Source organism: Centroberyx gerrardi, chromosome 20, assembly GCF_048128805.1.
Source record: "Centroberyx gerrardi isolate f3 chromosome 20, fCenGer3.hap1.cur.20231027, whole genome shotgun sequence".
Taxonomy (NCBI): Eukaryota; Metazoa; Chordata; class Actinopteri; order Beryciformes; family Berycidae; genus Centroberyx; species Centroberyx gerrardi.
Genome location: NC_136016.1, coordinates 16,430,593 through 16,442,926, shown reverse-complemented (window position 1 = coordinate 16,442,926; position 12,334 = coordinate 16,430,593). Strand labels below are relative to the sequence as shown.

Here is a 12,334-nt window from a genome sequence, read left to right as displayed (position 1 = left end):
GAAGAATTACAAAAAAAAGATGGGTTACTTTAGTCTCCGTACAGAAAGCCTGCTGGGGATTGGAAAACACTTTTTTTTATTGATTTACAACTGTTATTTGTTGATGTTTTGTTGATTTTTGTATTAAGTGTAAAAAAAAACCAACAACAACAAGTTGCTCGGAACGTCACCAATGCCTTTAAGGGGTTCTTAAAGGGATGTCGTGCCATGAAGATTTTTATTTGATGACTGCAAGATAATTAAGGTATAAACCGATTATGAATACACCGAATGTTTGTAAAGGCGAGAGACTCTGATCCATTCTAAAAAGCAGCTGGAATGAAGAGGAACATTTGTGTGGACGTGTACAAATACAAAAAGAAAAAAAAAGCTTTCTGGCATCCATGACATATTGAGTATCTAAACAACATAGGTGTCTACGGGAGTCACTCCAATGCATGAGATAGATGTACAAAACATTTGTAAACATGACCAAACACATTTGAAATGTACCGTACCTGTCCAAGTTTCACTGGCATTTAAGATCACCTGTCCCACATTTTTGATCTTTATTGTAAATATTTATGGGAATATTAAAAACAAAAACAAAAGTCATTGGTTTTATAGAGTAACAAAGATGATGATAGTAATTTTGATATATTCAAATGAGTATTGAATTGAAGATTTAGAGCAACAAATCCAACTGCATTTTCTATAGGTGTCAATATTACCATGACTAATCCTGATGTAATTGTTGTTGTAATCATGTACACATTTTTCAAACTCTTGCAAGAAGAAAAGGGCCCAGTTTTGACCATGGGGTTGGAAAGCTGTAAAAAAAACAAAAAAATAGATGATAAAAACTGTTGCATTGTCAGGTATGGTGTGTGTTCCAGGTATTAATGATTATTAATAAGGGATTATTAATAATTGTTAATGATTTATGTATGTGTGTCGAGCGGTAAAAAGTCTAGTTATATTGCCACTTTTTTTAGACGACAAAACAAACATAATTGAATTTTAAAGACACTTGTGACCCTCCTGCAGTGGTAAGACACCCCCATTGAAAAAGGAACGTGAAATATCCAAAAAGAAGCAACACTGATTCACATGAACTTTGACCTCCTCCTCTGGACTTTCATCATAAAACAAAAAAAGAAAAAGTTTGATTTCACTATTGGCTACTGGAATGCAAATGCCGGTTTTTCCTTTTGTTTTGTTTATTTCTTTTCAGTTTAGAGATAAGTTAGTATTTCCACTGAGCCCACACAGAACCTTTCAAAGAAGCATGAAGAACATAAAAGAGATGAGGAGAAAATGAGAAAACGTGCACAATCCTAGTTGATAATCTTATTGTTAAAGGGGAAAAGGGGGGGGGGGGGGGGGGGGGGGCAGCATGAGAAGGAGGACACAACCAGTGGAACAAGCTGGGAGTCTGTTGGGACGGGAAGGGATGGGACGGGACGGGACGGGATGGGACGGGATGGGACGGGACGGGCCTCGACTGAGCTGCTGTGGATGTGCACCCTCTTGTGCCGGCACAGCAGCAGTGACCGCAGCAGCCCGTCTCCTTTTAAACACAGACCAGATCAATGTTTCATGAGCATGAGGCACAAAACGCTTCTGAGGCCTGACGCTTCTTTCTCCCTCGCTCCCTCTTGTACGTTTACTTGAAGGAGTTTTAGAAATACTGTACTTTTTTTTGTTTTTTTGAATTGAAAAAAAAAAAGAAAGAAAAATCACCCTGCTGTTTGTACAACTCAGAAACACCAGCTCAAGACAATTCCCTGTATAACCTACTACTTTATGCTTGGTTGGAATCTCAGTGCATGCAGAAACTCCTTATATAAACTAAGACTGGTGGGTTGGTGAGGCCTCACTTCACTCATTTGTGTTTTGGGGGGGGGGGGGGGGGGGGGGGGAGCAGCGGTGTGTGTCCTCAGTTTGAAAGGTTAAAAGCTGCGGTGGCGAGAGCAGAGGGAAGATCAGTTCCCATCTGATACAGGATGGAGACGCAGCGGCACAGGGACATTTTTTGGGGGGTGAAATCCTTATTAAATATTCAAATCAAGCGATTCCAAGCTTGAGGAGGAGTGGAAAGAAGGGTCTGAACAGATGTATTGGAAAAGGAAAGGGGTACTTTAAAGTAATTTAAAAAATGATAATAAATTGATATTAACACATTAACTTGTCTTCATTTCATGCATTTTATTGTAATGTTCATGTATGCATTTTATTGTAATGATGTTTGCATTAATAATACTACTAATATATATATACTTACTTATACCATGTACATATATGAATAGGCTAAAGGCAGGGATGTAGTGATAAATAAACAGGTGGGTAACCTATGACCTCCAGTTGGTGATCATGATAAGGAAAACAACCATCAATATAAACAAAAAAATATATTTTCAGAAAAGCATAATTTCGCTTTCTTTCCCCCGAAAGACCCTATTGTCAAATACTTTGATAACTCCAATTTGATGCTACTCAACTCTGATGTATACTATGAATTTACCTCTTAAAGGTTTATATCAGCTCTTAAAGAGGTGGATAAACTTATTTTCCGCACAATAAAAATGTGGTTAAACTGGATTGATGTGGGTTTACATCCCTGGCTGTAGGCAGATGTACTGTAAATGGGTTAACAATCGTTCATATGAGGTGCAGACTATTTTCTGATCCATTGTCTGTGTATCCTGTGCTGCTATTCGTCCTGTGTACTATATTTGACTCTGACATCATTATTACAGGCTGCTGGGAGGATCTGTGCGCACCGCCCTTTAAGATGCGCTTGTCATTCGCCGTTAATGGAAAGTCACTCCGGCCTTTTTCTGCGGCGCAGGAAGGGGGGGAAAAAAACACTGTAGCGCATTTTCTGTCGGCCGAAACTCCGCGAAGGAAGGGGGAGAGGATCCGCTCCGCCGAGGGAGGCGGAAATGAGAGGGGGGTGTCCAAAGAGGAAACACCATCCCTTTAAGAGCAAGTGGGACATAGCGGTGCGAGAAAAGGAGAGGAGGGGGAGAAGAAAGAGGAATTAAAAAAGAAAAGGAAGAAAGAGACAGGGAGGGAGGAGGGAGAGCGGGCGATAAAAAAAGAAAGATGACATCCTCGCAGCTGAACGGCCGAGGTGGAGCGATAGGCTGCGGCCCGGCGAGAGCGCCGCTCGCCGGGGTCAGGGCTTGAATCCAACAGCGAGGCTTCGACAAACACCCGATTGGCCTATTGGGGGAAATCGGAAAAATAGATTCATAAATTAAAAAAAAGCATGAACTGCTATTCTATCAGATGCGTGTGTTATAACCCATACTTGTTCTTATGCGTAAAAATGCATTTATTTCACGTAGAATGTCTTATGTTTACTGCTAAAAAAATAATACTGTAATAAGCGATTTTTTTGGTTTTGGAAAGCATTTTTGTTGTGAGATATTGCGTTTTTTTGTATTATTACTGTTTGATCAATTAAACTTAGAAACCAAAGTCAAAGAGAAATAGGCCATTATTGGAACTGGCCTGCTCCACTACTGCCTGTCTACCGCAGCCTAGTCAACAGCTGCGTGAATTTTAATTGACAGCATTAGGCTACCTCAATGAGAAAAACATATTTTTACAAGCGAATTTCTTCAAGTTATTTTTCAAGAAAATCCAGAAGCCCGTCGTTTCTGCTGCAGGATAGGCGACTGTTTGCACCTCAATCGTCGGCGGGGCGATCAAAACCATGCAAAGGCTGTTCTCCTCGATCTCAATCAGGACTACTTAGCTGACTTTATAATCTCCATCGCTTTGGTGCAAAATGGATGCTGCTTGGAGCAATTTTCTCTTCCAGGTAGGCCTTAGCAGTCATAATTGGCCTCTTTGTGGTCGTATTTTACTGCGCGCGTTTCTGAAGCAGCTCACTCATCTGTGTCCAGTATCCCTATCTAGCCTTAACGTCTTGTGTTACAACGTAGCACCTCAAGATAATGCTGTGACTTGTATTTACATTTGGTGATGGCCTTGTGCTTGCTTCTCCAGAATACTCCCACCCAAAACCAAGTGGAGGGGAGCCTCCAATCAGAGCTCATGCCAGTGCATACGAGTTCTCCTCAGACCCCACCCACAGAGCACATAGCACAGCCTCCCTCCACTGTGGACACTGCTGCTCTCAGTGAGGAACCCATGCCTGGTGAGGGAACCTGGAGTAGACTGAACACCTGTTGAATGCCTAAGGGGGATAAAAATATCAGTTTATACCAATAATTTACTCTGAAAACATGTGTTTGCCTGCTTAAACCTCATGTTATGCCTTGTTTATTGGAATGATTTTTGTCACTTTATCTCCTTCTTGCTTGATTAATAATTCTGTGTCTCTCTCTTTCTTTCTCCTGCCTTCCTCCGCTGCAGTGAAGCCAGTGTCTCGGCCGGCCCGTGTGCCCCACATCTGTGCCATCTGCAACAAGCAGTTCAAGAACAACTACAACCTGCGGCGACACCAGTCGGTCCACACCGGGGTACGCATGAAGGACAGGGCCAGAGAGCAGGCGGAGGGGGCAAAGGAGGGAGCGGCCGGCCAGGCGGCGGGGGCGGCGGCCCCGGCGGCGATGGCGGTGGGGGCCGGAGGGAGGGCGGAGAGGCACACGGTTCCCCTCTCCCTGCTCCACCTCTCCGCTCCTCCCCCTCTCGCCCCTCCCGGCGTTCTGGCGGGGGTCCAGCAGCCTCCCCTGGGTAGTCAGGATGGCGAAGGGGTTGCCATGCCGAACATAGTGGCTAGTGTTAACCCCCACGCTCCGCCTCCTGCTGCTGTCGTCATGGCCACTGGGGCGACAGTACAGGTGGGTCAGGGCCTTGTGGAGATGGCTGTCGTCCACCCCGAACATTCGAGAAACCTCTAGCGCGTTGTTCCTTAAACTGTCTGGTCTCGGGGATGGCTGAACCGTTTTCTTTGTCTATTGGGGAACCTGAAAGCAATGATATGGCCAGCTTCGGGGACCATTTGCATTAAAACTCTCATATACATTAAAACTAATATTAGAAAACGTCCATGTAAAGTAACCTGTCCAGGGACCGCTTAATTCCATCCCAGTGTCCGGCACCAGTCCCCAGACTTGAGTTTGAGAAACACTGTGCTAGAAGCCCCCCCCCCACGCTCCCCTGCATGTTCTCTGTAACACAAGCAGTTGGAAGGTAGAAGCAGACTTGCGTCCAGTGGGAGGCGATCCATGCAACATGTGGAACAACAACTGTCGGGAATGTCTTGCGCAAGGGATTGATGCACAACTTTTCGGCACAAATTGTATTTATGTAATCGGGGAAAATGTCTGCGAGTATTTGCATGGTTTTAACAAGAGATGGAAAAATGCTGGAATATTAGACGCTGAATGTAGTTTTTGATTCTGAACCCTGAATTCAATGTATTTCCCACCTAAAGTCTGTGGTGTAAGTGTCTATCTGCCTGTCTGTCTGCCTCAGCGGCCAGCGAATCCCAACCCCAACCCGGTGAGGAAGAACCATGCCTGTGAGACGTGCGGGAAGGCCTTCCGTGACGTTTACCACCTCAACCGCCACCGGCTGTCCCACTCGGACGAGAAGCCCTTCTCCTGTCCCATCTGCCAGCAGCGCTTCAAGAGGAAGGACCGCATGAGCCACCATGTCCGCTCCCACCAGGGCGGGGTGGAAAAACCCTACGTCTGCCCCCACTGTGGCAAGGCTTTCTCCAGGTGAACAGTCCGGGAAAGTTGAAGTCTAATAACATTGCTGCAAGGACTGAGTTAGTGTAAGAGTGAGCCATGCTGCCCAGAATGTCTTTATAGTCCACATGCATAATGTCGAGTATCACAGTGACTTCTCAAAATAGACAAGGGTTCTGGCAAGCTTATCTACCTTATGTCAGTCTTATCTAAATATTTGTGAACTTTCAATCCAAGCCGTTAAAGCATAAATCAACCCTAAGACACTTTAACACTGTTTAAAAACAGCGATTGACGATGTGAGATATTTCCAGCACAGCTACAGTGAAGTTTGAAAGCAGAAAATATTTCAGTGATTTAAAACAGCAAACATCCGGTTTAGGTGTCAGCAAGGGCTTCTTTCTAGACTCATCAGAGAGAAATCCATCGTAGAAGAGGCAGAGAGACCAATTTCTCCACTGACAGAAGCCTCAGCAGATCAGAATGCAATGCAGCCACAAGACATGTTGTGTTTTGAGCTAGGGGTGCGAACCAGTTTTTTTCTCAACTGAAAAAACTGGTTGTCTTTATGCTATTGCTATTGCTCTCTCCACCTAAACATGTAACCCACAGCTGAATGCAACAGGTTCAGGCCTGTTTTCTGGGGGTTGGTGAAAGTCATTCTGGGTAATGTAGGAAATCGCTAACTGAAGTAGAAGTAGACGAGTCAGGTTGAGGGGTAAAGTGGGTAAATTACAACACTTCATCACAAAATAACTCCTGGAATGCACTGAACATCATAAATTGATAATATCTAACAGTATAAGGGTGGATTTTTCCTTTAACATATTTTGAATTTTGAAATATGGATCACCTGTTCTTATATGTTGCATCCGTTCCTCTCCTCAGACCGGACCATCTCAACAGTCACGTCAGACAGGTGCACTCCTCAGAGCGACCCTTCAAATGCCCGGTACTTGATATGTTTATACTATGTAATATCCTCACTTCATGTTCATGTTAACGATGACTGTGTTTACATGCACACAGTAATCCAGATAATTAATTGTCTGTATCTTCACATGCCTCACACAAGTATCCCTGTTTACATGAATGACCAAGCATTCAGAATATTACCATGGAAACTGAATAGGATAAAGAACATAACCTCAGTAAATCGGACGATGTCCACCTGGTATCTTATTGTTATTATATTATAATTGTTATGTTTACATTCACCAGCTCAAAACCAGAAACCTACTTGAGCATGAAAAAAGCGCACATACAGTATATACACTCTCAGTAATACTTGTGATTATTTTCCCTCTATAGGTTTAACTGCATTACATTACTTGTGTGCAATTGTTGGGATTGCTTCTTGGTACATGCATTTTCAAGCATTTCAAACTGTGAATTACAGTAAATTGTGATAGAGTGCACATATGTGTGTCATAGTTTGAATACAATCTGATCTGGTGAATATTGGTGAATTTCTGAATATTTTACAACTTCTAATTCTAAGGGGTTTGGATAAACTGGAGTTCTACTTTACTCCATGGTGACGCTATTCTCCCTGTCATGTTCATTTTCTAACACTTATCAATGTCTTTCCTTTATGCATTTCTTAATAATCAATCATTTATCATTATCTCTTCCTTCAGACCTGTGAGTCCAGCTTCGCTACAAAGGACCGCTTGCGTGCGCATATGATTCGTCACGAGGAGAAGGTCCCCTGCCACATCTGCGGCAAGCTCCTGTCTGCTGCTTACATCACAGATCACATGAGAGTGCACAACCAGTCGCAGCACCATGCCTGCCATCTCTGTAACCGCAGTGAGTGCCGATGCCTTGGATTGTTAGTTTATAGTATGTGCATAAAGGGTCTGTTTGAAAAGTAATGCAGGCACACAGTTTCTTGCTTTTTTTCCCTTTGGAGGCCAATCCTTGTGACTTAATTCTTTTGTTTGACTTTAAATTTTTAAATAAAATATTTTAATTTCTTACCCTTTACTTCACCCGAGTTACATGTGGGTGTCCTTCACTCATGCCACTCTTCTCTCCATAAGAAATGGAAAATAGCTAATAAATTTGGAAGCTGTGACATTAAGTGAAAGCAGAGGACTGTTTGCTAATAGTGTTTATTTGTCACTTGTTGCTTTGGTAGTAAATATGTGGCACTATTTTTGCTTGGAGCTTGCTTTGCCTTGGACCTCTCAATTATAAAACTCATTGTCACTTGCACACTCACCCCCTCCTCTCCTCTCCTCTCCTCTCCTCTCCTCTCCTCTCCTCTCCTCTCCTCTCCTCTCCTCTCCTCTCTCATCAGGCTTCACCACACTGACGTACCTTCGCGTCCACGCCCAGAAGCACCACGGCCAGGAGTGGAAGGACAGCGCAGGGGGTTTTGGCGGCACAGCCTCTGGCGGCGTCCTCGTGTGCCACTTGTGCGGCGTCCACTGCAAGACACCTACCCAGCTCCAGGGCCACATGGGCACCCACAGCAATAGCCAGGGTGCCCCGAGCCCCGTCACCTCCAGCGGGGGGGCCGGCAGCTCCGTCTCCCTTAGCAACATGGTGACAGCACCCACCGTCTATGTCACTGGTAACGCAGTGGTGGACCTGCTAGTCACAGACTGCTCTAGCATTGCGGCGCCGCAGCCCCACAGTTAGCGGTAGAGAGCTCAGCAATAATAACCTCAGTCCCTTAACAGAGGGCAAGGTTAGAGAAGGGTGAAGTTACTCGTAGATGCTGATCCGGTTTCAGTTTTGTAATATCCCCACTACTAGGCAAGGTTAGGATTAAAGGTGGGGGAGATAATCGCCAGTCAGCGCTCAAGGGCAACATCACCTCAGAGCTGCAAAGACTGGGGTGTCAGGAAAAATAAGGAGAAACAGGAAGAGCTACATTACCAGAGCACTGAAGACACACGGTGCTCGGTGACGTTCAAGTCAGGCAAAGAGGGACTTTTACGGCTACAGCAGGTTCATTGACGCTAACAACGACAAATATGGATGTGTCGTCCAAATCTTCCTGAACGCTTTCATGCTTTTAAGACTCCAATGAAACTGTGGTGTTGTGAGCATCTACTGTATCACTCCCCCCTCTCTTTCTCTCTCTCTCTCCCCCCCCCCCCCCCTCCTTCTATTCAACCCTGGCATTGGCTACTCTCTGCAAGTGCACCAAGTACTGTATATCTCACACCAGCTCTGATCTTACCTCCATTTTGCAGCTCACTTTCTGAGAATCCAAATGGCTTGTGTTAAGAAGTAGTAGGGGTGAGAATTGCTCTCGGAATATATGATTAAGGCTAAGAGTGTAAAAAATAAAACACACTAGAGGATAAGGGAGTGTGGATGGGAGTGTGCAAGTCGGGGCTGCTCCAGCATGTTAGCCTGCTAGCTTGTTTGTTGACAAAACTAAAAACTACATTTGATTTCGCCAAGCTGTAATGTTAGTTTATTAAGTCTCAAGAGGGCTGTTTGTAGACCGGGACGGAAGACCATACATGTTGTGGTCGTTATGGAGTCGTGGGATGTACTTCTTCATTTGTTTCTTAAAGGTACAGAGATAAAAATAGTTATGTTCAGGAGTGTCGAGCACCTTAAATTGTTATCGTTTGATTCAGTGAGGGTCAAAATGGGTTTGGAATTCAAAATGGAAATCAAAATGGGTTTGAGATTTCTTGGATTTTCTTGCTCTGAGTCTTCCTCTGGGTCTGGCCATTTCTAACAAACAATGAAACAGAAAAAACTCATTACTGCTAATCAACACTTAAGCTTCTGACATGGCAATTCTTGCGCCTGAAAACTACCTTTTGCATGAAAGCAAGCTAGCTAAGTCATGCTTATAATTAGGGAGCTGTCATGACAAAAGAAAGTTTTAGCAGTTCCATTAAGTTAGTTGGCTGTAAACAATAATATTTATGAAAGTCAAGTGTTGATTTTATTCAAAGAACTTTAACATTGTTGGCCATTTATTTGATTGTAACTGTCATTGCCATAGTCCTTTGTTTTCTTCTATGTACCAGTCCATTGTGTGAAACTTATGCATTAGATTTAGTCATTTAACACTATGTATAGCACATAGCGTTCTGAACGCAAGTCATTATCGCTCTCCATGAATCATGTGAAGAATGGTCACTTGTCCCTTGGATATTTTTGGTTACTTTGAGTTATATTGTGATCGATGTGTGGTGTCAGGAAAGGGCTTGTAAAGTCATAGGTCAGGTAGATCAGTATATATAGGGGGTTCCAAGTTCGACAACACCACTTGGTATGCTGTAAACAAATCCTGGTTTTGTACTGGAGTGCTTCGTTTTTCAGTTTTGTGTTGATATGTTATCTTGAAATTTGTAGAGTTGTTTCTTTTTTGGAGATTTGTTCTTCCTGTTGAGAAAAGTAGTGATTTATTAAGAGTTAATTTTAGGTTTTCTCCATTACACTAAGAAAAAAATAATACCTCTACTCTAGGATCCTGTACAGCTCTTGCGATACATCTTAATGCCTTATCGTACTCAACTGCATTTTAATTCTTTTATTATGAAATATTTTAAATCTTAGTCATGGATTCATTAAGAATATTAATGGGATGTATTTATATTTATATTTTTATATTTCTCAACAGTATGCATGTCTATAAACAGTTGTTAGAGCAAAAAAAATCAATGATGCTTACTACAGTCATAAATATTATGTTATTTTGTAGATGAAGTAGAGATCATGTTATTATTTTGTAATTTGGACAATTTAAAGTAAAATGAGTAAACAGACAGGGTGTTGTGTGCTCATTTGTTCACCTACTTTGGTAGAAACACACTTCATACAGTACAGGCTGTACTCTACCAGCACCAATCCATTGGTGCACAAACCGGTTCATAGGCAGTCATCCCTTCTAGATAAACAGATAGATTAAAATAAAAATCCACCATAAAACACACTGTTTGCCAACAGCTGTTTGCAGTTTACCTTGCATTTCTGGGCCCACTTTGTTGTTTGGTGGTGTATTTTTCTTATTCCTGTGGATAACTGGACAAACGTAGACAAAGCGACTTCATGTAGCGATATTTCCACTGCAGCTACAATGGAGTTTGATAGCAGAACATTTTTCAGCTATCTAAAACATCAACAGTAATCGTCAAGTTTTGGTGTCGAGATTCACCATTTTGCACCGACATTCAACAATCATACAGGGAGAAATCCATTGTCTCCATCTACAGTAGCCTCAATAGACCATAATGCAACGCAGTGACAAGACATGCTGCATTTTGAGGGCTGCAACTCTCACTTTTTCTCAACTGGAAAAACTCACTCTCTTTCTCTTACTATACTATCGACGTTGCTATTGCTCTCTCCACCTACACATACACAGCACAGCTGAATGCAGCAAGTTCAGGCCTGTTTTCTGAGGATTGTCGCCAGTCATTCTGGGAAACGCATGGAAATCACTAACAGAAGTAGACAGGCAGGTTGAGTACATTACAATACCTCCTGGAATGCATTACATCATAAATTGATAATACATAACGGTGGATTTTTCTTTTACTTCTCCATGGCCCACTTCACAGCCACTCTGTTTCAACTGTGGCATAGCTTTTTTCATGTTGTAGTAATTTATAGCTAATGTATCTAAACATTTTGAGACACACCTGAGACAAGACTACTGAGGACACCGAATGTATTTTTCACTTCAGCTGTCAGGTGATTTGGTTAGAAAGATATTTGCCAATTGGCTCATGGAGTGAATCTGCATCAATGGCAAAATTAGGAATAAATTGATGGTAAATCCAAGACAGTTTTCATTTGCTTCTTTGTTTGAGATTGGAGTCATGTAATGATTGTGTCAATCCCCCTTAACTGGGGCATCACATTCCCTCCTCCCATGGTTTCATCACTGTGGACAACAAAATAATCTAGATGGCTCTTCCAGTCAGCATTATGGATGACAATATCGTCTGGCAGCATACTCCCGATGGGGCTACACAGTCTTGTTTATGATTCACTGGGAGGATCCACTAATGGGATAATCTATAAATACAGAGAGAAGGCCGTCTTTTCCTCCGGCTGGGTTGGGTACTTGCCATCATAATTTGAATTTTTGGACACTGATGAAAGCGGCTGGTCCCAGTTCGGGCATGGGATAAGCATTAAATAATGAAAACTAATAAAACTTACAGAAATCATTACAAAGCCAAGGTATTCTGTGAGGCTTGGGCACTAACACAGTGGGGCTGCACCATGAACTGTGGGGTCTAACTCCTAACTCCAAAATTGTCCTGACATCAGCTCTGATGGCTCCCCATCAAGACTCAGGTACGCTGTATGGTTAGAGTCTCACACTAACCCCTCAAATGTACACTCACTTCTAAGTTGAAGCAGCCCCGCTTTTCTTGACTTGGATCCTTTTTCAATTGGATTGCTGGTGAGAAGAAGATTCATGGTCAAGTGAGAAAACCATGTTTAGAGGTATTGTATAAATATTCAAAAAAATGGCCATGGAATGTGGTCAACATGTATTTTGACCATTGGAAATACATTTTCTTCCTATGCACTTGTTGGCAATATATAGGCTATCTGCAAGTACAACAAAAATATGTTGTGGCTACTCAAAGTATATTTCGAATGCCATTTTAGACCTAGGTGTGCTTTTCACACTGAGAGAATAGAGAAACAGATACAGTGTATAAAGGGACATTGCAAACGCACCT

General features: G+C 42.7%; 1 protein-coding gene across 2 annotated transcripts; it reads left to right on the top strand.

Annotated features, from left to right (window-relative positions):
* Positions 1 to 2,975: 2,975 nt before the first annotated feature.
* Positions 2,976 to 10,544, top strand: mazb (MYC-associated zinc finger protein b (purine-binding transcription factor)). 2 transcript variants are annotated; one of them, XM_071921615.2, is made up of 7 exons: positions 2,976 to 3,811; positions 4,000 to 4,150; positions 4,369 to 4,475; positions 5,434 to 5,681; positions 6,540 to 6,603; positions 7,292 to 7,463; positions 7,957 to 10,544. In XM_071921615.2, exons 1-7 carry the CDS (start codon positions 3,779 to 3,781, stop codon positions 8,298 to 8,300), a joined length of 1,119 nt encoding a protein of 372 aa, XP_071777716.1. In that variant the 5' UTR covers positions 2,976 to 3,778; the 3' UTR covers positions 8,301 to 10,544. The 2 variants fall into 2 exon arrangements, with proteins under 2 accessions (XP_071777716.1, XP_078146938.1); XM_078290812.1 differs by lacking the exons at positions 2,976 to 3,811; positions 4,000 to 4,150; positions 4,369 to 4,475 and adding an exon at positions 4,701 to 4,796 and having other exon boundaries at positions 7,957 to 10,543.
* Positions 10,545 to 12,334: the final 1,790 nt, after the last annotated feature.

What these genes read in the sequence shown, in the direction of transcription:
- mazb (XM_071921615.2), top strand. Translation starts at nt 3,779, where the DNA reads ATGGATGCTGCTTGGAGCAATTTTCTCTTCCAG. An exon ending in GGAGCAATTTTCTCTTCCAG is followed by an intron (nt 3,812 to 3,999) that starts GTAGGCCTTAGC and finishes TTGCTTCTCCAG; the next exon opens with AATACTCCCACCCAAAACCA. An exon ending in ACCAGTCGGTCCACACCGGG is followed by an intron (nt 4,476 to 5,433) that starts GTACGCATGAAG and finishes TGTCTGCCTCAG; the next exon opens with CGGCCAGCGAATCCCAACCC.